We start from the raw sequence: 26,330 nt of genomic DNA, 5'->3' as shown, positions 1-26,330 counted from the left end.
AAACAGCGCAGGAGTCTTCTTGCACTTGAACAGTTTAAAATCACATTAAAAGCACTTGTTTTGATTTCTGTGATTTTCTGACACCCCTGTGTGATGATGTATAATCCAAACAGGTGAGGTGGAGGGTTTTAGTGCTGTGTAGTAAATCGGGCAGATTGCATGTAAATGACTGTCTGTAGGGTCTAAATGAGGATGAATAGACAAACGTATAGCCAACTCATGGCTTGAGGTCCTTTCCCGACCCTTTTTCCCCAATGCCTGTCTACCCTTGCACGTTCCTATCAAAATGAAGGCAAAAGGCCAAAAAAAAATTACTTAATATGCAATGGGGGGTCAGATCTTCTGTCAAGAGAATGTGTTGGGCTGAAGGACATAGCACTAGAGAATTTGTCTTGCTTCCAGGTACTCCAAACTTTTCCAAAGTGAAGTAATTCAGGATGACAGTCACATTTGTGCTAGAACTCCTGTTTCCAGTTAGCATCAACATTTTGCTTGGCTGGAGCACTAAAACAAGGATCAAAGATGGAAAAATAGCATATGCGGAGGTCCAAAAGTAGTCTGGTTTTAATCTGGCCTCAACACATAACAATATCAGGACAGCATTAATAAACTCATGCACAGTATTGTGCTGTTGCGTCTCTGTTTAGTGGCTGCATTATCTCAATGCAAAACCACAAATTAATATTCATTAATAGCATGTGTTTGCTGAGTAGATGTGCACTCACTGTAGTGTCTGGGATTAGCAGTTTGTCTGCATTTTAATTATCAAAAGCAGCCTGCAGAAGACATTAACATATGATCTCCTCTGCACTCTGTCAGTAAAATCAGACTTCAATGCTGGCTGTAGAAGCACATTAGATCCAGGCAACCTGGCATGGAGTCCTGACTTCTCTGTCTGATTCGTCTTGAATTACTTAATGGTGCAAGCAACACTGTTGGCTTAGTGATTTGAACTAACTCTTAACCCTAACTAATCAACTTAAGCCACTGTAAAGCCACCGCAGAGTTTGTGCTAAGAACATTAATGGTACCTCACAATGTGAGGCTTGTTTGGGAGAGGTGTGCTGCATCTTTACTAAATAACTAGACGTTTGCACCTGGTGGGTAAGGAGCCACTCAACACCTTAGCAAAGTGTCAGTGGCTTTTGCACATGCAAGCACCACCCTAACACACCACTCACATATCAATTTTAAAATGTAATGTAAACATAATTCTCATTGTCCCTCCCAACACAATGTCCAACCGCCAACTGTCTAAAATATTCCTAAGTAAAAAACCCTGTACAGATGTTCTTGAGGAATTAGACCTTGGAGCACTCTCCGGAAAGAAATTGGGACAGTAATTTTCCTTAGTACTTATCTTGTCATTATTAAATCCCTATCCTCCCAGGTCTATGAGATATCTAGTCCATGTTTGAGCTATGACGTAGAACATGGTAATTGCGCTTCAACTTGGGCTGTTGATGTAGACTGACAAATGGTCTGTTTGGCGTGTTTTAGACCAGCAGAGCTCAACGGGTTTGAGACAGGTGACTATGCTGAGGTCTGGAGAACATGAGGATGGGCGCTAAGAGGGAGAGGCATTACTGTGGAAGTTTCACAATGCGGTTTATTTTAGTTGACTACCCTGTCGGCTCTCCCACATTTTCATATCATTTCTGGTCCCTCTCCTCTTCTCTCTTCTGCTTCGGCCCACTCAACATACACGACTCAGAGAAAACGAGAGAGTGAGAAGATAGGTAGGTGGTATGGCGCAGATCAAAAAGAGAGCTACATCTGCAGTTTTAGCAGTCTGTGTTTAATGGATCGGGTTTCGTGTTCAATGGAAAGTAGATGTGGTGACAGATGTGTGGCAGCAGGGAAGAGATTATTTTTGCAGACTTGTTTTCCATGGTATGCATTACTGACAGAGAAAATCAAAGCAATTGTGAGCTACCGGCATCTTAGACAGACTAGCGGAGAATTAGATAGACGTTCAGATCAATGCTTAAAGGAATAGTGCACTCAATAATGAAAATTTATGTCGATCCTCATCCATATGACTTTCTTACCTCCGGGAATTACTGAATGAGAAGTTTAGCAGAATGTCCGAGCTACTGTTTTCCCTCAGCGAATGTAGACAATGACCAGGGTTGTCAACCTCCAAAAGTAATTTTATATGTATAATTCCATTTTGAATCCAAAATGATTCATATGACCCCCAGGTTAAACACACCTATAGTATTTTGCTGGTCTTACTTGGTCTAATCACTCTTGAAGCCTGCTGTTTAAAGGGTCATAAACGGCAGTGTTTTATTGTTTTATAATTTTCCCGGGGGTGCACTTTCAATTTTAGTATGATTTTTACATCAAAAATGGTCAAAAACAAAACAAAACAAAAATTAAGGCATTGCAACTTGATTTCTGCACACGGAAGCTTTCAACATAACTAACAGGGCAAACACAATGTAAATAAGAGGCACAAGTCCAGAACTTAGTCACTGATAAACTCGTGCTGTTTGATTGACAGCTCCAGCGATTGTAAAGGGAGCGTTCTTTGAACGCTTTACATTTACTGACACATAGACAAAGAACATCGGACTGTATATGATTTATTACATCACTGGTCACAGATCAGGCATTAGAATTAACACAGTAACTTACATGTTGTGGCATTAATTTTGAGTCCATATTGTAAAAGTCTGTTTGTAAAACCTGTGGACTGATTTACTAAAGAGCCCACAGTGAAATGTAGCAATAAAAAATAAATAATGCTCAACTGAGACATTCACATTGTTGAAAATAAATAAGCACATTCCTAGCCTTAGGATCCTTTGGAAGGTAATGTTTTTGTTAGTGCAGTGATCCTGGATCGCTCTTCTCTCCTCGTCATCTCACTAACACACTCGCATTCCACAATGAGTCTTTCTCTGGACTTGGTTACAATAAAAACAATGTAACCGGGTTTAATGTGCTTTTTTTTTTTTTTTTTAGCAGGGAAGGGATTGTTGCTTGTTTGTAACCAGACCTTGTGATATTTTGCATGTAATGTGATCCGTTTTAAAAATTGTTTTGTCTTTTTTCTCAATCATTCAGAACTTGGTTCACCTTCAAATCTGGTTACTTCAGATGTCACTGAAAGCAGTTTTGTAGCATCCTGGACTGCTGCCCCTGGCAACGTCAATCTCTATCGGGTCACCTGGAAATCACTCTTTTCAGAGGAAGCTGGCGAGAAAACCGTCTCCGGGGACTTAACCACCACTGTTCTGGATGGGCTTACACCGGAGACCCGCTACAAGGTTTCTGTTTATGCTGCCTACAGACAAGAGGAGGGGCAGCCACTGCATGGAGAGGAGACCACAGATGGTAAGTCCATTCCCGCCTGCAAAATGACTTCAGCATATGACCGGGCGCGCTTTACCTCGCTCTGTGTGTCTGGGGTGGGCCTCTCGTCCTGAGGTAACCTACCCCAGAGAGGAAAAAAACTTGATATACTGTATATAATGTCAGAATATTCCACTGACATGCACATAAACCTCGATGAAGTATATCTGCCGCACCAATTTGAATTGGAACGCCAGCAGTTAACGAAGGGGTCCACAGTCTGCACACAGATTAAACTTAAACTCTGCTACTAGCAAAAGAAAGATATCGCTTGCCTCAGAAACATACTAGACTTATGATTTTCACCTGAAGGATGACAAAACCGACACACAAGACATATCTAGAGACCAGAATAATGTACAGACTTGAGGGTGGGCCAATAAGCAACAACCTATAGGAACCACTGAGACCAAAAGTGTTGTTTAGTGTTGTCAAAATTGTTTCGATATATATCAATACTAGCTGCAAATTCTTGCTCTCGAATTGACACACTCCCGCCTCCTGTCACTCACTTGTCTCATTCGCATGAATAGTGCTTGTATTGCGCATCACTTTACACATTCGTGCAGGTTTCGTACACCACTGATCCATATAAAAAGCTGCCACTCAAACAGCTCACGAGTACCAAATTGACTTATTTTTGGGCTTATAACACTTAAACGGTCTCTTAAATTGTCCGTCATTTTAATCAAAAAACTAAAGACAAAGAAAATCACCCTCTGCACTGGATTGAATAACTTTTGGAATTTTAATTGCAAGCATTAATCTATAATTGATTTATTTTTTTACAAAGAAAAAGTTATTATCTTACATTTGGTTATTTTAATTTCTGTAGTATTTCTTATCTGAATACTGTTAGAGCCACCTGAAATTTTTGTTGTATTTATTTGTGATAGCATTATCATTTGTGCTATTGTTATTACTGTCTATTTGTCTTTTTTTTTTTTTTTTTGTAAATGTAGTTCAATGATTCAAATAAAGCCTCCTGTGCTGTGTGTAAGCTATTGCAACTAAATTACCCAAATTATCAAAAAATTATGAGATAGTAACAAATGATCTGTATGACGTTTTTTTATGATAGTTTTCTCCCATGGTATTGAAAATAGTATCGAATATCGTTTTTTTTTTTTCAGGGTGTCGTATCAAAGTTGGAAATCCCAGTATCGTGGCAACCTTATACACCCTAGTAATGACCAAGCAACCACTTATGGTGTGGTCACATTAAATGTTGACTGTCAAAATTATGCTGCCGAGATCCAGTCATTTTCATTTTGAATCCTTATGTAAGAGTGAACATTTTGGTCACGTGAATTCTTTGTGCTAAGATACAGAAAGCTGCTTGCTTTGAAAGTAACTTCTGTGTGAGCGGTGCTTCATTCAGTGCTAGACAATGCACAGCAGACCTTTTTTTCCCTATGAAAGGCTACCATGAACTCAACAATCATATAGAAATGTACAGCAGGAATACCTTAGCATTAGCACCCTGGTACCAACCCTCAAAATCATAGAAAGTTTTTTTCTCATCGTTAATTAATGGCTTTTTTATAAGAAAAAAACAACAACATAATGGCATGGTCTCAAGTAAGCTGGAGGCAAAAACTGTAATACAGAAATGTCTCAGTGTTCATTCCGATATGGAAAAAGTGGAAAAGTGACTATCATTTCCTTTCATAAGCTCAACACCAAGCGTGGGCAGTGTCATTGCCATCGGTTTACGTCATTGCCACTGTTTCCTCTAAAATACCTCTACACATATGGTGTAGTGTACAGAGGTGTAGGAGTGTGTGTAGTGGCTGATTTAATGATTTACACATGCTCTCTATTATCAAGGGATGCAGGATTTCAACACACTCTACAGCACTTACTGCATCCTCATATTTAGCAATCAATGGAGAAACTCTTTATTATTATCTTGCTGTCTGACTGTTTATTTATCATCTGTCATCTAAAAAGTCCAGCAGTTGAGCCGAAAACAGTTTCCTGGCTTAGGTGGCTGCATTTTAATTCTGCCATCACTTTATTCCTTACCTCTTTCAGGACCAACATTAACAGAGTGTCCTTTTGGAACAGCGATTCTTTGAAAACTTGGAAATGTTGTTTTCCATCCATAAAACTCCCTATTTGAAAGTATTCCATATGCCGATTAAAGCGGACAATTCATTCCTTTCCCTCCTGCGTAAAAGCGCTCCGGTCACGGCATGAAAAGAGAACATTGCAGACAGTCCTAGAGCTTCTGCGTTATGCATGACGTACAGCCGTTTGGCATGTCTGGTTTTACCCTCTCAGTTTGGAACGGCCTGTGTTAGATCAAGATTATCTTGGCAGACGAGCTTTCATTATTCAGATGGTTTGGTTTTCCTGACCCCTAGGAATTGAATCAGTCCAGCATTTAATGAACATTGTCTTTCATTTTCCCCCCTGACAGTGTCGGCCGCTGCCAGAGTTCTTACAGTGTCAGAAGAAACAGAGAAAACCATGCGGGTGACATGGAAACCAGCACCCGGCAATGTTGTCAATTATAGGGTGACGTATAAACCTCAGGGTGACACACGTCATATGGCCGCCAAAGCACCAGGAGACACCAACACTTTAGTCTTGAGGCGCTTGCAATCCCAGACCACTTACGATGTCACTGTGGTTCCCGTCTACAAGTTTGGCGATGGAAGAGCAAGACAAGGAAAAGGAACCACATGTAAGTTAGTACAAGAGATATGACAACTTGTTTAGGTTAAAGGTCCAAAGGTATTTGACTGTTTATATGCTTTCGACATCTGTTTATTATCTCTGCAGTATCTCAATATAAAGCTCCCAGAAACCTGCAAACTTCAGAGCCCACTAAAACCAGTTTCAGAGTGACCTGGGATCATGCTCCCGGGGATGTGAAGGGCTACAAGGTTACCTTCCATCCCATTGGAGAGGATGTGGACCTGGGAGAGTTGCTAGTAGGCCCCTATGACAACACAGTGGTTCTGGAGGAGCTAAGGTATGAGACGCCAAAGCAGACACATAAAACACTTAACAGACGTCTGAAGATATGCCCTATAAAGCACCTTTAAAGTCAACGTGAAATCAAATGTACACTATATATCTTCTGAAAACATGTTAATGGTCTTAATGGTCATAGTTTTCAGTCATGTGAAAGGCATGGGGCTGACTGCAATAACTGCTTTGACTAGTTGTTTTATTTTTTTGTTTACGGCTGGACATAACTGTAAGTTAGTTTCATAAAAAGTTTAAATTAGTGACTACGTTTATGCAATTGGTCCCTGAAAAGCAAAACATCCATTGAATTCCAGCACAGGCCTGTCAATGCTCCATTCATTTCAAGCCTCAAATATTTAGATCACCTCTCATAAGGAAAACAGTGAACGATGAGTATATAAGCCAGTTAATATATAGTTTTAATTAGCTGCACTGACACTCTCAGATGAGAACAAAATTTGAACTGAATTAAGCTTGATAATGACACTAACAGTGCAACACTAGCACTATGGTTACATTTTATTCTGATGGTTCACTTTAGACATTCTACTAACTTTGCAACTATATACAACTACATCTCAACTAACTCTCATTAGAGTATTAGTAGTCTGTTAGGTATTAGTAGAATAAGTTTACAAGTAGTTACAAAGTTACTTTTAGGCCTGTTCAGTAGAATGTTTGTTAGGGAGCATCAAAATAATGTGTTAGCAGATATTAAGCAGACAGATATTAACTCTTTTCTCACCACTATGACACATCTGAAAGAATCCTCAGATCAAAACACAAGTGAAGAAGAAGCAGAGACCAGCGATAGCACATGTAAAATAATGCGATCATCAACATTAAACAACATATAAATCAAAACTGCCTAATATTACTGAAAGAAAAATGTGGACCCAGGATGAGTTACAGGATTATGAAGCTTTGGGGGTGTTGATGGAGTCCATCCACTCCATCTGTGCTTTGATCATCGTTCTGAATCTGATCTGGATGTAGTCTTTGATAAAAACAACTTTTTTTTAAAATTAAACTTACCTTACTTACTTATTTTGAGTGTTGATAGAAAAAGCATAGAGCTAAAATGGTTATAAAATGTATATTTTTAATATTACATGTTCAGATATTCATACAAAAGAATATTCTAGAGGCCATGAACATTTTGTAAAAATAGTCAAAAATGCTGGTGTGACTGGCAACTTTTTTTATTTTAAATGCTAGTGGGGAAAGAGTACAGGAGACAGTCATGTTAAGCAGACAGTCTCTAATACTTACATGACTGCTTTTTGACATGCAGTTACAAGGTTACTTATAGTTAGTAGGCTGTCTAAAGTGGACCATTGAAATTAAGTGTTACTGGCACTGTTATTAAACAGAACTGAATCCATATTGAACTGACTTGAGCTCAATAATGACACAATTGTTTTCTGTAGAGCTGCTTACATCTGAATTGAATTTGTTGTGTTCATATTCCGGGCTCATCTGCTTGCCTGTATATTGTATTCATCCTCAATTAGGTTCATACTATATTTGGTCTTTTAAAATCTCTATAAATGTCTTGGTACATTAGCATTCAGTACAAATCTGGCTAAGGAGGAAAGCCTTGTTGTGCACTCATATAAGGGTAATAATCCATTTACCTTTTAAGGTTGATAGACGAGATTGTGTGACTGATTTGTGTCGCTCTCATCATCTCAGGGCTGGCACCAAGTATACAGTGAGTGTGTTTGGTATGTTTGATGGAGGAGAGAGTATGCCATTGGCTGGAGAGGAGAAGACCACCCTCTCTGACGCTCCTCCACCTCCAACCTTACCAACTCCAGGTAAGATTAATAAAAAAAATAATTAATCTCTCTCTGACCCCTGCTACTTTAACCTTCCCAAAGTAACATCAGATCTTATGACATTACCGTCATTATGTACAAAGTAACTTGAGTTCCAAAACAATTAGCATGCACCATTTGTTGTGAAATATAGTGCAAATCTGTTGGTCTGCTATGCATTTATTTCATCACAAAGACTCCATATATAACAAAGCGTAAAATTTTAAAGTTCTTTGACAGTTTGGAATGGGAAAAATAGGCAGCTGTCTAGTGCTTTGAGTAATGGCAAATACCTTTCAGCACAGCTAATTGTGTTGTGAAAGAGCAGACAGGGTGACTGCGCCACATGGTAGCCATGTCTCTGCCATCGCAAGAGCTAGAAAGATCTATCTGCTTACAATTACTAATGCTTTACAACTTGGTTAGGAAAAAAGTGACATACAGAATGAAAGCTTTGCACATGGTCTGTTGACCCTCGTCTGGAATGTCTCTCCTAATTGGAAACAGATCCGATGGTGAGGGTCGGCCGACCAATACCAGCAGGAAAGGGAAAGGGATATATTCCCAGGCTAGAGATGAGGTGTAATGTGCAGCTATTCATTTACATGTGACAGACACACGCACAAAAAAAAGTTATATGGAAAAATTGGTACATGATATACATGCCTCTATCATGTATTTTAAAAGCTTAATTGGTAACACTTTACACATCATTAGTTAAAGGCACAAAATGTAAGATTTTTGGATTAAAATATCCCAAAACCACTAGAACAATGTTGTTTATTCTGTTGACTTGTGTACTTACATTGTACCAAATGTTTCCAAGAATGTTTAAATCCAGAGAAATATGCAATTTTAACCAGGACACGGACCATGCATCGCCTATCAATGACATCATACCCGCGTTACCTCAATTTCCGATTTCCGGAAACACCAGAGATGCTTTAATATATGATGTGTTTTATTAGACAGGTGAGCAACTGTTTGGATCATTCATTGACATAAAACTAATGATTGTTATAGAGCTCAACACAGTTAGTCTGCCTGGTTATACCATGCCTGAAATCAATCTAGCTCACACTAGTGTGAACAAGTGTCTCATAGTAACAGAGCGAACGCACTTAGTGGCATTGTAACATAACTTTCAACACACTCAAATGTGTGTAATATGATAAAACAGCGCTGCGCTAGCCCACATATACACATGCGGAAGACGCAGAAATGTCTTTGGCATAATATAAGCTCTGCAAAATCAAGGCTTCATCAAGCTACACCTTTGTTTTAAATAAACAACCTCTAGTGGCAGAAACTACATATTGTGGCTTTAACTACATTATGAACTAACAAAAATAAATACTAGTAAAGAATTTATTACTATTCTTAGTTTGTCAATTTCAAAATTTACTAATACATTATTAAAATCAAAGCTTGTATCTGAGCTAACATAAACTAACAATGAACATTTTAATATTTATTAACTAACATTTAATACATACAGTAAAAATGTGTTGCTCATTTTTAATTAATGTTAGTTAATGCAATAACTATTAAATATAAAATAACATGAATTTTATAATTTCTTAGTATTTGAGCTGTGTGAATTGTGATATGAAGTCAGAATTATTAAATATAAAGTCAGAATTCATAGAATGTCAGAATTGTGTGATTAAAGTCAGAATTGAGAGATATAAAGTCAGAATTGAGAGATATAAAGTCAGAATTGTGAGATATAAAGTCAGAATTGACAGATATAAAGTCAGAATTGTGTGATATAAAGTCAGACTTGAGAGATATAAAGTCAGAATTGAGAGATATAAAGTCAGAATTGAGAGATATAAAGTCAGAATTGACAGATATAAAGTCAGAATTGAGAGATATAAAGTCAGAATTGTGAGATATAAAGTCAGAATTGTGAGTTGAGAGATATGAAGTCAGAATTGTGAGTTGAGAGATATGAAGTCAGAATTGAGAGATATAAAGTCAGAATTGTGAGATATAAAGTCAGAATTGAGAGATATAAAGTCAGAATTGACAGATATAAAGTCAGAATTGTGAGATATAAAGTCAGAATTGTGAGATATAAAGTCAGAATTGAGAGATATAAAGTCAGAATTGACAGATATAAAGTCAGAATTGTGAGATATAAAGTCAGAATTGTGAGTTGAGAGATATGAAGTCAGAATTGACAGATATAAAGTCAGAATTGTGAGATATAAAGTCAGAATTGTGAGATATAAAGTCAGAATTGAGAGATATAAAGTCAGAATTGTGAGTTGAGAGATATGAAGTCAGAATTGTGAGTTGAGAGATATGAAGTCAGAATTGTGAGTTGAGAGATATGAAGTCAGAATTGAGAGATATAAAGTCAGAATTGTGAGATATAAAGTCAGAATTGTGAGTTGAGAGATATGAAGTCAGAATTGAGAGATATAAAGTCAGAATTGTGAGATATAAAGTCAGAATTGAGAGATATAAAGTCAGAATTGACAGATATAAAGTCAGAATTGTGAGATATAAAGTCAGAATTGACAGATATAAAGTCAGAATTGTGAGTTGAGAGATATGAAGTCAGAATTGACAGATATAAAGTCAGAATTGTGAGATATAAAGTCAGAATTGTGAGATATAAAGTCAGAATTGACAGATATAAAGTCAGAATTGACAGATATAAAGTCAGAATTGTGAGTTGAGAGATATGAAGTCAGAATTGTGAGTTGAGAGATATGAAGTCAGAATTGTGAGATATAAAGTCAGAATTGAGAGATATAAAGTCAGAATTGAGAGATATAAAGTCAGAATTCATAGAAAGTCAGAATTGTGTGATATAAAGTCAGAATTGAGAGATATAAAGTCAGAATTGAGAGATATAAAGTCAGAATTCATAGAAAGTCAGAATTGTGTGATATAAAGTCAGAATTGACAGATATAAAGTCAGAATTGAGAGATATAAAGTCAGAATTCATAGAAAGTCAGAATTGTGTGATATAAAGTCAGAATTGAGAGATATAAAGTCAGAATTGAGAGATATAAAGTCAGAATTGAGAGATATAAAGTCAGAATTGACAGATATAAAGTCAGAATTGACAGATATAAAGTCAGAATTGTGTGATATAAAGTCAGAATTGTGTGATATAAAGTCAGACTTGAGAGATATAAAGTCAGAATTGAGAGATATAAAGTCAGAATTGAGAGATATAAAGTCAGAATTGAGAGATATAAAGTCAGAATTGACAGATATAAAGTCAGAATTGAGAGATATAAAGTCAGAATTGTGAGATATAAAGTCAGAATTGAGAGATATAAAGTCAGAATTGTGAGATATAAAGTCCGAATTGAGAGATATAAAGTCAGAATTGAGAGATATAAAGTCAGAATTGTGAGATATAAAGTCAGAATTGAGAGATATAAAGTCAGAATTGACAGATATAAAGTCAGAATTGTGAGTTGAGAGATATGAAGTCAGAATTGTGAGTTGAGAGATATGAAGTCAGAATTGTGAGTTGAGAGATATGAAGTCAGATTTGAGAGATATAAAGTCAGAATTGTGAGATATAAAGTCAGAATTGAGAGATATAAAGTCAGAATTGAGAGATATAAAGTCAGAATTGAGAGATTTAAAGTCAGAATTCATAGAAAGTCAGAATTGTGTGATATAAAGTCAGAATTGAGAGATATAAAGTCATAATTGAGAGATATAAAGTCAGAATTGTGAGATATAAAGTCAGAATTGACAGATATAAAGTCAGAATTGTAAGATATAAAGTCAGAATTGAGAGATATAAAGTCAGAATTGTGAGATATAAAGTCAGAATTGTGAGTTATAAAGTCAGAATTGTGAGATATAAAGTCAGAATTGTGTGATATAAAGTCAGAATTGTGTGATATAAAGTCAGAATTGAGAGATATAAAGTCATAATTGAGAGATATAAAGTCAGAATTGTGAGATATAAAGTCAGAATTGACAGATATAAAGTCAGAATTGTAAGATATAAAGTCAGAATTGAGAGATATAAAGTCAGAATTGTGAGATATAAAGTCAGAATTGAGAGATATAAAGTCAGAATTGTGAGATATAAAGTCAGAATTGTGAGATATAAAGTCAGAATTGAGAGATATAAAGTCAGAATTGTGAGATATAAAGTCAGAATTGAGAGATATAAAGTCAGAATTGTGAGATATAAAGTCAGAATTGAGAGATATAAAGTCAGAATTGAGAGATATAAAGTCAGAATTGTGAGATATAAAGTCAGAATTGAGAGATATAAAGTCAGAATTGTGAGATATAAAGTCAGAATTGTGAGATATAAAGTCAGAATTGTGAGATATAAAGTCAGAATTGAGAGATTTAAAGTCAGAATTGACAGATATAAAGTCAGAATTGTGAGATTTAAAGTCAGAATTGAGAGATATAAAGTCAGAATTGAGAGATATAAAGTCAGAATTGACAGATATAAAGTCAGAATTGTGATATAAAGTCAGAATTGAGAGATATAAAGTCAGAATTGAGAGATATAAAGTCAGAATTGTGAGATATAAAGTCAGAATTGTGAGATATAAAGTCAGAATTGACAGATATAAAGTCAGAATTGACAGATATAAAGTCAGAATTGAGAGATATAAAGTCAGAATTGTGAGATATAAAGTCAGAATTGACAGATATAAAGTCAGAATTACCTTTTTTATATATTTTTTTTATATAATCTCGCAATTTAGACTTTTTTTTTCTAGTAATTGTGAGTTTATATCACGTAATTCTAAGAATAAAGTCAGAATTGTGAGATATAAAGTCGCAATTACCTTTTATTTTATTTTTTATTTTTTATTCTGTGGTGGAAACAAGCTTCCTTAATTGTATGCATGCAATGCATTGACCAAGCATTTGTATGTGTGTTTGTCTACTTACGGCCAGGTATGTTTGAGTACAAGGAGTTTTTTGTTTTATTGGTTTTCAATTTGTTTTATTGTTACTAAGAAATTCACACAGTGTCTAGAATGAACATTTTATAATAACCACAGCTATATCGATTGTGTTATCTATCCATGTTTTTTTTCTTATTATTCTTCTTTTTTGTTGCTTGAGGGAATGATCTATAAATCAGACAATTATGCAACATGTTCTCTTTGAGCAGGGCCAGATGGGCGGCACTTTCCCTCTTTTCCCTTCATTCAGGTATCCGGACAGACAGCACAATGGGACACCAACCAAGACATCTCTTATGAACAAAGAGTTTATAGTTTGAAAGATGTTATTTAATATAATATGTAAAATGTCTTTTCAAAATGCCAAATAAATTGTTTTGTCATGCTTTGCATGACTGTGTGAATGTTTTGTGTGTCCTACGCGTCGATCTGCATCCTTTACCACAAATCACAATCCATTTTTATCTTTGCGACTGCTTAATACTATTTATTATTATTCTTATTATTCATTTTATTATTCATTTTATAATAATGAACTGACTGACTGAATTGTTCTCTGGTCATACAGATGTAATGTGCAAAACCACAGCCCAGGCCGATATCGTCCTGCTTGTGGATGGATCTTGGAGCATTGGTCGTCTAAACTTCAAGACCATAAGGTCTTTCATTGGTCGCATGGTGGGTGTCTTTGACATCGGGCCGGATCGTGTCCAGATTGGTAAGAGAAATTTATCCTGAATCCTATATTAGCAAGAAAGTCCACAGCTAAGCGACACTCGTAGGAAGGAAAAATCTTTACTCTAGCAGGGACATTCAATGGGGATCAAATGGAGATTCCTTGAATGTTTCCTCTAAAAATGTCACTTGTAATCTCACATGTGTGCTTTAGAGAGTTCTCAACATTGTCTGATACCAAATTTTGCAATCAAAAGTCAAATGTCAGTATTACCTCAAACATTTCTCATAACATATTTCCAAGATTAAAAGACCTAAGCTGCTATGCACATGTGTTTTATAGCCTCTTACTGTGTCTTCAAACATTTTGTCAGAAACATCTGAGACAAAATCTGTACTATAAAAGAGAACTTTCAAAAATTGTCCCATCATATGTGTACAAATATGAGCACTATTGTCCGTTTATAGGTCTGGCACAGTACAGTGGAGACCCAAAGACAGAATGGCACCTAAATTCTCACAGAACCAGAGACGAGCTGCTGGAGGCCGTGGCCAATCTACCCTACAAAGGAGGAAACACTCTGACTGGTAAATCATATTGTGTTCTCATCTATACGTCATACGTGTGTGTTGCCTTCTACTGTTCATGTTGTCATCATCAGTTCTCTAGATTGTCTTTGTATGGTGTAGCATAAACACAGTAAAGCCTGACTTGAAACAATAGTCCATTTTTTTTAAATGGAAAAGTTGATTGAACTTTTAGATAAATGTATTTTTTGTTGAGAGATCATATTTGACAAATCAGACTTTTATGGCTCATTTATGATTGATATAGTGAGAATGTGGAGCTCAAACTCATCTGGAAAAACATCTACATTTTATTAAGAGATCCAAACTGAGCAAAAATATGCAATTTGGTGCAGATGCTGATATTTATATGGCCAAAAAGTAAGATGAATTTCTGGGGCATGTAATGTAAATCAACAAGATCTCTATAACTGTATAACAGAACCTTACATAAAATGCATATATATATATATATATATATATATATATATATATATATATATATATATATATATATATATATATATATATATATAGTTTATGATCAAAGCTTTATAGTTTTTATTACAATGCAATGCAATGATGATTAAGAAATGAACAAATAAACCTTCCTCAAAAGCCTGATTATCATGATACTTTCAACAACAACAACAAAAATGTATGGATAATCAAGTAAACTTGCTTCAGTTCAGTAAGTGTTTATCTTAAAATATTATAAAAAATGTAGTAATACTTTATAAAAATCAGTAAAGATTTTACATCAAACACACACACACAAACCATGAGATGGATGTTTGTACAATTATACAAAAATTTGGCATTTGACTTGCTAAAAAAGTAGAAACTATCAATCAGATGACAGAAGCCATGTAGTAGATTGTATGCAACAGGTTTTTCAGCAAAGTTTTTATCTTTTAGAGACCTTCAAAATGTGAGTATCAAATATGAAACGGTATGTTTCAAGGGCTAAGGTCTTCACTAGATGCTGTGTCCATGTACCTTTGTCCAGTTTGTGTATTTATACTAATATTACCAATATTGCCTTATTCCACAGGCCTTGCTTTAAACTACATCCTTCAGAACAATTTCAGACCTAACGTTGGTATGCGTCCAAACTCCCGGAAGATCGGTGTCCTGGTTACTGATGGCAAGTCCCAGGACGACATCATGGTCAACTCTCAGAACCTCCGGGACCAGGGGATTGAACTATATGCCATTGGTAAGAACATGTTTCCCCTTATGGTCAGAAAGACTTTGCGGTCTGATGTGAAAGATAATGAATCACTCTGCAGACTGCAGCCATATTTGCAAAGCCTCGGGGCAGCTACACTATATTGCCACAAGTTTTGGGATGCCTGCCTTTACATGCACATGAACTTTTATGACATCCCATTCTTAATCTGTAGGGTTTAATATGGAGTTGGCCCAGCCTTTGTAGCTATAACAGCTTCAACTTTTTTAGGAAGGCTTTCCACAAGGTTTAGGAGTGTGTTTATGGGAATTTTCGACCATTCTTCTAGAAGCACATTTGTGAGGTCCAGCACTGATGTTGGATAAGAAGGCCTGGCTCGCAGCCTCCGCTCTAATTCATCCCAAAGGTAATCTATCAGGTTGAGGTCAGGACTCTGTGCAGGCCAGTCAAGTTCCTCCACACCAAACTCGCTCTTCCATGTCTTTATGGCCCTTGCTTTGTGCACTGGTGCATAGTCATGTTGGAACAGGGAGCCAAACTGTTCCCACAAAGTTGCGAGCATGAAATTGTCCAAAATGTCTTGGTGTGCTGAAGCATTAAGAGTTCATTTCACTGGAACTAAGGGGCCAAGCCCAATCCTTGAAAAACAATCCCACACCACAATCCCCCCTCCACCAAACTTTACACTGGGCACATTGCAGTCAGGCTAGTACCGTTCTCCTGGCAACCACCAAACCCAGACTTCTCCATCAGATTGCCAGACAGAGAAGCGTGATTGGTCACTCCAGAGAACACGTCTCCATTGCTCTAGAGTCCAGTGGCGCCGTGCTTTACTCCACTGCATCCAACGCTTTGCATTGCACTTGGTGATGTAAGTCTTGGATGAGCTGCTCGGCCATGGAAACCCATTCATGAAGCTCTCTACACACTGCTCTTGAGCTAATCTGAAGGCCACATGAAGTCTAGAGGTCTGTAGCTGTTGACTCTGTAGAAAGTTGACGACTTCTACGCACTGTACGCCTCAGCATGTGCTGACCCCATGCTGTGATTTTACATGGATTTTAATAGTTGTTGTTGTTCCCAATTGCTTCCACTTTGTTATAATACCACTAACAGTTGACCATGGAATATTTAGTAATAAGAGCATTTCACAAATGGACTTATTGCACAGGTGCCAACCTATCACAGTACCACGCTTGAGTTCACTGAGCTCCTGAGAGCGACCCATTCTTCCACAAATGTTTATAGAAGCATTTGCATGCATAGTGCTTGATTTTATACACCTGTGGCCATGGAAGGGATTGGAACACCTGAATTCAATGATTCATGTTTTAATGATTGGAGTCTCAATACAATCTGATATTAGCTGTCCAATAATGTTTCTCATGCTCAAATAGCGTTTAAAAACAAAAGGTTATATTTCAAGCGTGATCAACACATGCACACGTGCAATCCTAAGCAAGTTTAATATATGTAAAGTATTGGGTTTCATGTTGAATGGACTTTAACATGTTCTGGGACCTCTAGGTGTAAAGAACGCAGATGAGAATGAGCTGAGAACCATCGCTTCTGATCCAGATGACATCCACATGTACAACGTGGCTGACTTCTCCTTCCTGCTGGACATCGTGGATGACCTGACAAACAACCTGTGTAACAGTGTCAAGGGTCCAGGTATGACAGAGGTCAAACAATAAGCCTGAGAGACTGTGTGTTGCACTATTACAGTGCTGTGATACATTATTTCTCATAAAGGGAGAGTAGGAATTGACTGGATACGGCAAAGTTGGTGTTACATATGAGAATGTGTACAGTGGTAAAGTGACATCAGTGGAACAGCAAAGTTGTTTCGTAGGAATGGCTTATTATTTTTTGATTAACCCTGAAATGCATGAACGTTTTGCCAATAATTATTACATATTTGGCTCTTTAGCGATCTATATCTAACACATATGGATCTCCACCTGTCATGATAATATAAAACTCTTCTGATATTAGAGTAACAATTACAGAAGAACAAAATAAAGCATATTTTGTTACCTTTTTGAGCTTGGCGTTTTATGCCATCATCACTGTCCTTGAAAAATTAATGTTTTGATCGCTGACAGCTTCTTCACCAGATCCACCATAACGTGACAGTGACACTAATATTTGATTACGTTCAGTACTTGCTCTGCAGTAAATTTCTAAGACATTTCATGTTTTGCTGATGATACTTCCTATTCTTTTGTTTTCTGTCTGCAGTAACTGTGAGTGTTGTGAAGTATATAGTGAATTGATTGGGGAATACTAAGAAGGTTAATGTCTAACTTAAAAAAATGAATGAGGAGGAGGGTAGTGAATGACGTCCCAGGTCACTACATGTATGCGTTTAAGGTTAAAGATTAAGAACATAAGGGCTACAATGGGATTTTAAGGGGTATTTTACTCATGATGCAAAGTAGAGTACTTAAAACTGCCTTAACTGTCAAAAGATCACTGTAACACACAGTCTTATGTGACTTGTTGACTTTTGTGTTTGTTTATTTTAATAATGGCAAGATTTAAATTTTTATAATCATCATAATCAGTTTATTGATGGGTGATATTATTCATTAGGCTATTTTATTGAATAGAGCTAAACAGCTAAGTTAAAATTGTCATACATCAATTTTTATGATCCTTTCCAAACAGACCTGCCATGAGTTCTGACATTATCATAAATTGCTGCAAAAAAACATATATTTACAATGCTTCATGGAACTGTAGTTCTATCTCTTTCAAGTGATGTTGCACAGTCAGCTTTGCCCTTTTTTACTCATTTTCAAATATTTAACTTTTAGCTTTAAAGAAAATTTTACATTTTGTAATATTATGATTTCTCTGAGCTAAATGTTTTGGTTCATAGCAAAACCATGTTTAATTTTTTCCCTTTGCTTCACTGGAAGAAGCAAAACATTTCTAGCCTGTGTGTGTGTGTGTGTGTGTGTGTGTGTGTGTGTGTGTGTGTGTGTGTGTGTGTGTGTGTGTGTGTGTGTGTGTGTGTGTGTGTGTGTGTGTGTGTTTGTGTGTCTGTGTGTGTGTGTGCGTTTATGTGTGTGTGTGTGTGGTTTTTTGTTTTTGTTTTGGAGCCTGGGACGTCTGTCTGTGCCTGGATCAAGTATCAAGAGTGTCAAAGTTTCATCACAAAGAGGTCAAAGCCTTCAGGGGCTCAGTTTTGTAAAAATAGGAAGAGAAAAGGAAAGGCGTTTTTTTAGACCTAGTTAGTGATAGCACTCCATTGACACGTCAACTGCACTGCATTTTAGCCACAATACACATAAGCAGTATTTGCATAATATATATTTTTTAATTTTTAATGTTATGAGAAAAATTGTGATCAGAAATAAAATAAATAAATATTTAGTCTATATAAATATATATATATATATATATATATATATATACAGTCCCTGACAAAAGTCTTGTCGCTTGTGTACAAATTGACCTAAAGTGCCGCTGAAATATATTTCTAATCAAGATTTTTTTACAAGAAATGGCTCATTTTAACCCCACCAGCTTTTGTGATAATGTTTCAGTGAAAAACTAAACTTTCAAAAAGTATTCTAATATTCACAGCTTGGTAAAGCCCATTGAGTCAATTTTTGCAAAGACATAAGTGTTGTCACCTTGTCATATGAGCTTCAGCTGTGACTAATAATGGATCAATTAGGTCTCAAGTGTGTATAAAAAGAACCCCAGTACGCTAGACCTTCACATCAACTGCAACTAGACCTCTGCAAACATGCCTAAGATTCACCCAGAGACTAAAGTTTTGATTATCAAGAGGCTGAAGACCAGATCCACTGCTGATGTGGCAGACACCTTCAATGTGTCTCAGCGTCAAGTACAGAGGATAAAAAAAAGATTTGAAGAGACTGGAGACGTTTTTGACAAGCCCAGGTCAGGCAGACCCCACAAGACAACTGCTCGAGAGGACCGTTTGTTGGCTCGAAAATCCAAGGCCAGCCCATTTTCCACTGCAGCAGAGCTCCACGAGACCTGGTCACCTGAAGTCCCTGTGTCAACCAGAACAGTTTGTCGGATTTTGTCTCGAAATGGCCTCCATGGTCGAATCAGTGCCCAGAAGCCAGCACTAAACAAAAGACAATTGAAAAACCGTGTGGCATTTGCCAAGGCCCACAGCCTGCTAAAAGGATGGACGCTGGAAAAGTGGCAGAAGGTGGATTTTTCAGATGAATCTTCTGTTGAATTACACCACAGTCAGCGCAAATATTGCAGGAGACCTACTGGTGCCCGAATGGATCCGAGATTCACCCAGAAAACAGTGAAGTTTGGTGGCGGAAAAATCATGGTCTGGGGTTACGTGTGCGAGAGATCTGCAGGGTGGAAGGCAACATCAATAGTCTAAAATACCAAGAAATCTTAGCTACCTCTTATATTCCCAACCATAAAAGAGGCCAAATTCTGCAGCAGGACGGTGCTCCATCGCATACTTCCATCTCCACATCAAAGTTCCTCAAGGCGAAGAAGATCAAGATGCTCCAGGATTGGCCAGCCCAGTCACCAGACATGAACATCATTGAGCATATGTGGGGTAGGATGAAAGAGGACGCATGGAAGACGAAACCAAAGAATATTGATGAACTCTGGGAGGCATGCAAGACTGCTTTCTTAGCTATTCCTGATGACTTCATCAATAAATTGTATGAATCCTTGCCAAACCGCATGGATGCAGTCCTTCAAGCTCATGGAAGTCACACAAGATATTAAATTTGGATTTCACAGCACCACAACTTAATTTGCTGACATATTTTTGTATTTGCAGTAAATTTGTTCCATTTCTGTATAGGCGACAAAACTTTTGTCTTGCCAAAATTTGACCTTTCTGTCTTGATTAAATGATAAATATTTTTTCTGTGAAAATTATTTATTTCAGTGCATTAAACATCATTTGGGAGGGTTTTAGCTTTTCATATGAGCTATTTCTAACACCAATTGATTAATTAAAGGTCAGGTTAATATCAGGTATTTCTAGAAAATAGATAAGCGACAAGACTTTTGTCAGGGACTGTATATATATATATATATAATAAGAATGGTGGTGTAATAATGATTGCTAGAAAAAACAGAAAACATGATACAGTGTCCAATCATATGTGAAAATAGATAGAATACAATAGAATAAAAACAGTAAATAATTTATATCTCATAAAATATTTGAATATGCATATCATTATTCTAATGCATAAAAGTATGAAATTGAACTCTATAATAACTCTACACTTCTTAATGCGCTTAAAACATATCAGGAACATCATGACCGACCTTTCTTTTGTTATTATGGGTCAGTTTAGCAGAAACAACCCTGATGACAGTAAACATGTAACAGTGCAATTATGGTGTCAAAGGCTAAACCCTAATTACCATCATTACCCCTCACAGGAGGAGGAGGCCCGGAGCCACCCACCGATCTGACAACCTCAGAAGTGACCCATTACTCCTTCCGGGCCACCTGGGTCGCCCCTGATGGACCTGTAGAGAAGTTCAGAATAGAGTATGTGAGCACAACTGGAGGAGAACTGCAGCAGGTATGAGCACTTCATATCTATGCCAAGATGACTATTTGCTCATGCTTAGGGTCAGGGATTTGAGCTGAAGTAACAAAATCAGTGTGCAACATCATTTAGTCTATGCACATAAAGAGTGTTGGAGAAAGTACATTTTAAAGGTAATTATACAATATTATGTATATAGTTACAATATTCATTACTCCCTAAAAAGTAACTAAGTAATAGTTACTTTTTACTCTAAAGTAATGTGTTACGTTACTGGAGCGTTACTTTTTCTTACCTGGCTGAGGCTCGCTCTCTTCCAGGCCTTGTGTTTTTGTTTTTGTTTTTTTTTAACAGAGAAGTTATTTTTTGTTATGCATTCAACAAAACAGCAGTCATAACATACACCTTCATGTTCTTTTAAAACACATTTAAAATATTCATATATTCTGGGAACTTTCCTGACCTCTAGAGAGCTAGAGGGTTATATTCCTTGCTGAACAAATCTTTTTATTAAAAAAAATGTTAAATGTAATGTGTGTTGTTCATTTTGTACTTTTTTTCTGTTCCCACATCACACCTCTATGGAAGCTTGTTTCTGCCACTGAATAAAAAATAAAAAAGCTAATTGCGACTTTTCATCTTGCAATACTTTTTTTCTTAGAATTGCATGATATAAACTCGCAATTGAAAAGTAACACCACTCATTACTTACAAAAAAAAACCTCGCAAAAATATTAACTCTTTCCCCACCAACATTAAAAAAAATTATCTTGCGCCAACATTTTTTTATAATTTTCTCAAAACTTACATGACCCCCCAGAATATTTTGCTGTATGAATATCTGAACATACAGTATTTCAAAAGAAGGCACAGAGCATCTGCTTATATACATTTTATTCTAGCATCATGCATTTTTTTACTAACAGTCTCATAAAGCTAAAAGTATACTTATTTTTTTACGCGTATTCGAGCGCCACGCTGTACGCTGACCCTGATTATAAAAAATGTACTTGAAGTATGCTATAAATATATTTTGGCCTTTAGCTTACATCTGTGTACGCAATCTTCTATCGCTTGATTCAGCTTCTTCTTGGCTTGTTATTGGATCCAGAGATTCTCTTTCAGAAGATGTGTAATAGCGCCCCCTATCAAATAACATTATCATATTAGTGTTAATGCATTACTTTACTCGTTACATGAAAAAAAAATCTGATGTTCTATATGAGCATGTTACTTGTAATGCATTACCACCAGCAATGCACATAAATGATTCAGAATGAACAAGCAAAGAAGGACAAAGTGAGCCAAAAAACAATTTGGAAAGCCTAACTTGTATTTGAATCACAAATGAATCATGTCGTGTCCTATTTGTGTGTGTTCTCACCTTTATTGTGTTCCTCTCTTGCAGTTGTTTGTTGACGGGACGGTGACGACTGTGGTCTTAGAGAGTCTTACTCCACTGACGCAGTACATAGTGAAGGTTCACTCAGTGGTGGGAGAGGAAAGCAGTGACCCCCTTAAAGGCATAGAGACCACATGTAAGTGTGCACGTACCCATAATTCACTCTTCACCAGAACTGCCAGAACCATTTCCTCAACAATATTACCCCTTTTCCACCAGCATGAACCGGGTGCTAGTTCAGAGCCAGTGCTAGTGCCAGTTCGTAGTTGGTTCGACTGCAGAGCCTTCTAAGAACCATTGCTTTTCCACATGCTGAGAACCACAACAGAGCCAGGTCTTACGTCACTGTATACGTCTCACCTTTCTCAGCAACGCTAGCGAGGCAACGGGAAACACACACACAAACACACACAGCAGGCATGTTCTATCTAATGCATCAACGCTGCGCAGACCGACCCGCGTATGATATAAAAAAACGCATGAGTGAATCAAAAGCATAAGGAGTCATATGCTCTCGCTGGACTCATTGTCATTCGCCAATTGGTCTGCACAGCGCTGATGCATCTCAAACAAGCCTTCCACCAACAATGGTGAACGTTGCGCGTTGCGTTACTAATGATTCACATGGCTTTACGACATCGTAAATCATCTGCATCAAAACACAGCGAATCTAACGCATTTATGCAGTTAGCTGTGATTTGTATAGACGGTTATTACAAACGAGCAGCATCTTTTTGCTCCATTAGCTGCTATTTAAAAAATGTCCGATCTCAAGTTTGTGTTCATCTTGTTGACCCCGCCCCCAACACCTGACGTAATCAATTCTTACTTCTAGCCCAGCAATGTTTTGGTGCTATTTAAGAACCACTTTTCCTGGCTTGGAGCTGGTGCTTTGGCTGTGGAAACACAAAGAACCGATTTGAAACTTGGCTCTGGCTCGGAGCTAGCTCCAACACTGCCTTGGTGGAAAAGAGGTAATATATGTCAGCACACCAAATCTGAAACTGAAGAAATACAACAATGGACAAATGTGTTCACTGTTTTGGAAGCACATATTAATGAGGTTATGGTTCTGCACCATTTTAGGTTGTAACATATTGTTTGCTTTGGACATTTTATATGGTAAAATTACCTTGGAGTACCATGGTATTTATATACAGTAATCTTTACATTGTGTCACACAATATGTGGGTGATTCACACAAAAACATGTCTAACTTTTTTTTTTTGTATTGTAAAGAAATTAATATTTGCATTCAGCGAGTATGCATTACATTGATCAACAATGACAGTAAAAAATTTACAATGTTACAAAAATCTATTTAAAAAATCTGCTTTTTATACTTTCTATTTATCAAAATATCCTGATCAGAAATGTTTTTTGAGCAAGGATCATGTGACACTGAAGACTGATCAAATTTGGCTTTGGTCACAGGAATAAATTATATTTTACAATATATTCACATAGAAAACAGTTGTGTTAATATTTTACAATATACATGTTTTACTGTGTTTTTAGTGTGTGATCAAATAAATGCATCGTTGCTGAACATGAGACTTACTGTAACTGTAAAGCTAAATATTGATATTTAAGTATCATCTTTACTGTTTAAAAATGACCAGGATTTGCTGATGTTTAGCCAGTCACTAAGAAGGTGCAATTAAAATGCTGCGCAATGTACATTGCTAATACATGTGCTAATATCGCTGTGCTCTTTTTGCCACATTTAACCCTAACGCCATCATTCCTTTCACAGTGCTCTAAATGTAACCGTGTTTCATACGGCATGATGCTGCTTTGCACCGCAAAGTGTCACTGTATCATTTCATGTACACCCATGTTGTCTTTACACTGAAGAAAGGATTTTCTTACTCAGTATTTTGACTTGTTTTCCAGTACCAATATCTACATTATTTTTGTAAAAAAAAAAATGACACAAGACTTGTTTTCTAAAAAATAAATCCAAGTTAACCAAGCTCATGCTTAAAACAAGAGACAATAGCTGTCAATTGGGTAAGAAAAATAGGTAACACTTTAGAATAATGGTCTGTTATTAATAGATAACTATGCAGGAAGTAATGCAGGACTAATAAGTAGCACTACATTAACACTTCAGCTATTAACTAAAATAGAAACAAGCTGAACTAATCAGTAAGTAACATCGAATTTAGGAGATAGTTCCTTATTAAGTAATCAATAATTACTGACTGAGATTAGCCTCATTAATAACTATTAACTAACTGACCAATTATCACATTATTGTGTGTCTGAGATGTAATTAATCATATTCTTTACTCCAAATAAAGTCATAAAATCACTTACTTAAGTGTTATCGAGTCATTATGCAGGAGCTACTAGTGATCTGGACCATTATTTTAAAGTGGAAAATATGGGTTTTCACTTTAAAATAATGGTCCAAAACACTAGAAGTTCCTGTATAATGACTAGGTAACACTTAAAGGACAACTCCAGGGAGAAATTAACCTAGGTGTAATTAACAGATGGTTACAGACTAGATCGTTCTCTGTGATGTGTTTTCATGAAAATCGAAAGTAAAGAGTTTTATCTCTAAAAACAGATTAGCTTATAACACTAGTCTATGGGGCACAGAGTAGTGAAATTAAATCGCTAGTTAATACCACTAACAAGGCTCAAAATAGCCTCACACTAACACAGTAGCATAATGAGGGTCCCTACATGCAAACCGAAGCATTGAGAACTTTGTAAGAGTACAAACAGTTTAATAAGAAGATACTTTATAAACAGTGCATTACGCGTTTACAGACAGGCGCCATCTTGGAAAACAGTCTCGACTCGTTGAGCCATGAGCGCTGTTCTAAGTAATGAACTGTGACTTTGAATCTCATATGGTCCGTTGTTTCTGGAAGAAAAAACTGAACGCAACAGAGAAAATAAATAAATAAAAATAAAAATGTCCATGTTATTACATTTCACAAACTTAATTCCTATCGACCAGCTCACTTAGAACAGCGCTCGTGGATCGACTCGTCGAGACTGTTTTCCAAGATGGAGCCTGTCCGTGAACGCGTAATGCACTGTGTTTATAAATTATCTTCTTATTCTTACAACGTTCTCAATGCTTCGGTTTGCATGTAGGGACCCTCATCATGCTACCATGTTAGTGTGAGGCTATTTTGAGCCTTGTTAGTGGTGTTAACTAGCGATTTACTTTTTACTACCCTGTGTCTACCCTGTGCCCCATAGACAAACGCTATAAGCTAATCTGTTTTAAGAGATAAAACTCTTTACATTGGATTTTCATGAAAACGCATCCCAGAGAACGATCTACTTGGTAACCATCTGTTGATCATTCCTAGGTTCATTTCTCACCGGAGTTGTCCTTTAAGTTATTAGTAATGCATTTTATGACCACATTAAGAGTAAAAAAAACAAACAATTTCTCACATCCTAGACATGTTAATGTTGGGATTAGTAATTCATTAGTAATTCTTTATACATTTTCCATTGTGACCTATTAGTTATTATTGACGCCAGTCCCATTCAGTAACTATTAATTACCTTATAAGGAACTATCTTAGTCCTGAATTCAATATTACTTACTGATTAGTTAAGCTTGTTTCTATATTAGTTTATAGTAGTAGCTGAAGTGTTAATGTTGTGCTACTTATTAGTCCTGCATTACTTCCTGCATAGTTATCTGTTAATAGCAGACCAGTGTTACCGACCCCATTTGGCAGATATTTGTTCTTGTTTTAAGCATAAATTAACTTCATTTCGATTCTCAAGTAAATGCATCTTGATTTACGAATGATATGCTATATATTAGATATTATAATACCATCGTAAGAAAATCCTTTTTGTTTGCAGTGTATGCGTCGACATTTGCATTG

At 36.6% G+C, this 26,330-nt stretch overlaps 1 protein-coding gene across 8 annotated transcripts in view; it reads left to right on the top strand.

The window, feature by feature from the left end:
* Window positions 1–26,330, top strand: part of col12a1a (collagen, type XII, alpha 1a) — a 111,103-nt gene that overhangs the window by 22,624 nt on the left and 62,149 nt on the right. For 7 of the 8 annotated variants that reach the window (XM_067456178.1, XM_067456171.1, XM_067456176.1 and 4 more), the window contains exons 14-23: window positions 3,076–3,345; window positions 5,789–6,055; window positions 6,154–6,346; window positions 8,041–8,165; window positions 13,654–13,803; window positions 14,229–14,348; window positions 15,382–15,546; window positions 17,047–17,193; window positions 20,944–21,089; window positions 22,465–22,594. In XM_067456178.1, the coding sequence (XP_067312279.1) occupies window positions 3,076–3,345; window positions 5,789–6,055; window positions 6,154–6,346; window positions 8,041–8,165; window positions 13,654–13,803; window positions 14,229–14,348; window positions 15,382–15,546; window positions 17,047–17,193; window positions 20,944–21,089; window positions 22,465–22,594 (1,713 nt within the window). The remainder of the gene's footprint in view (window positions 1–3,075; window positions 3,346–5,788; window positions 6,056–6,153; window positions 6,347–8,040; window positions 8,166–13,653; window positions 13,804–14,228; window positions 14,349–15,381; window positions 15,547–17,046; window positions 17,194–20,943; window positions 21,090–22,464; window positions 22,595–26,330) is intronic. The other variant, XM_067456177.1, reaches the window with a different exon arrangement.

The sequence above is a fragment of the Pseudorasbora parva genome, chromosome 10 (genome assembly GCF_024679245.1).
Source record: "Pseudorasbora parva isolate DD20220531a chromosome 10, ASM2467924v1, whole genome shotgun sequence".
Taxonomy (NCBI): Eukaryota; Metazoa; Chordata; class Actinopteri; order Cypriniformes; family Gobionidae; genus Pseudorasbora; species Pseudorasbora parva.
Note: the sequence above shows the minus strand (reverse complement) of the source record. Positions and strands in the feature narration are given on the sequence as shown.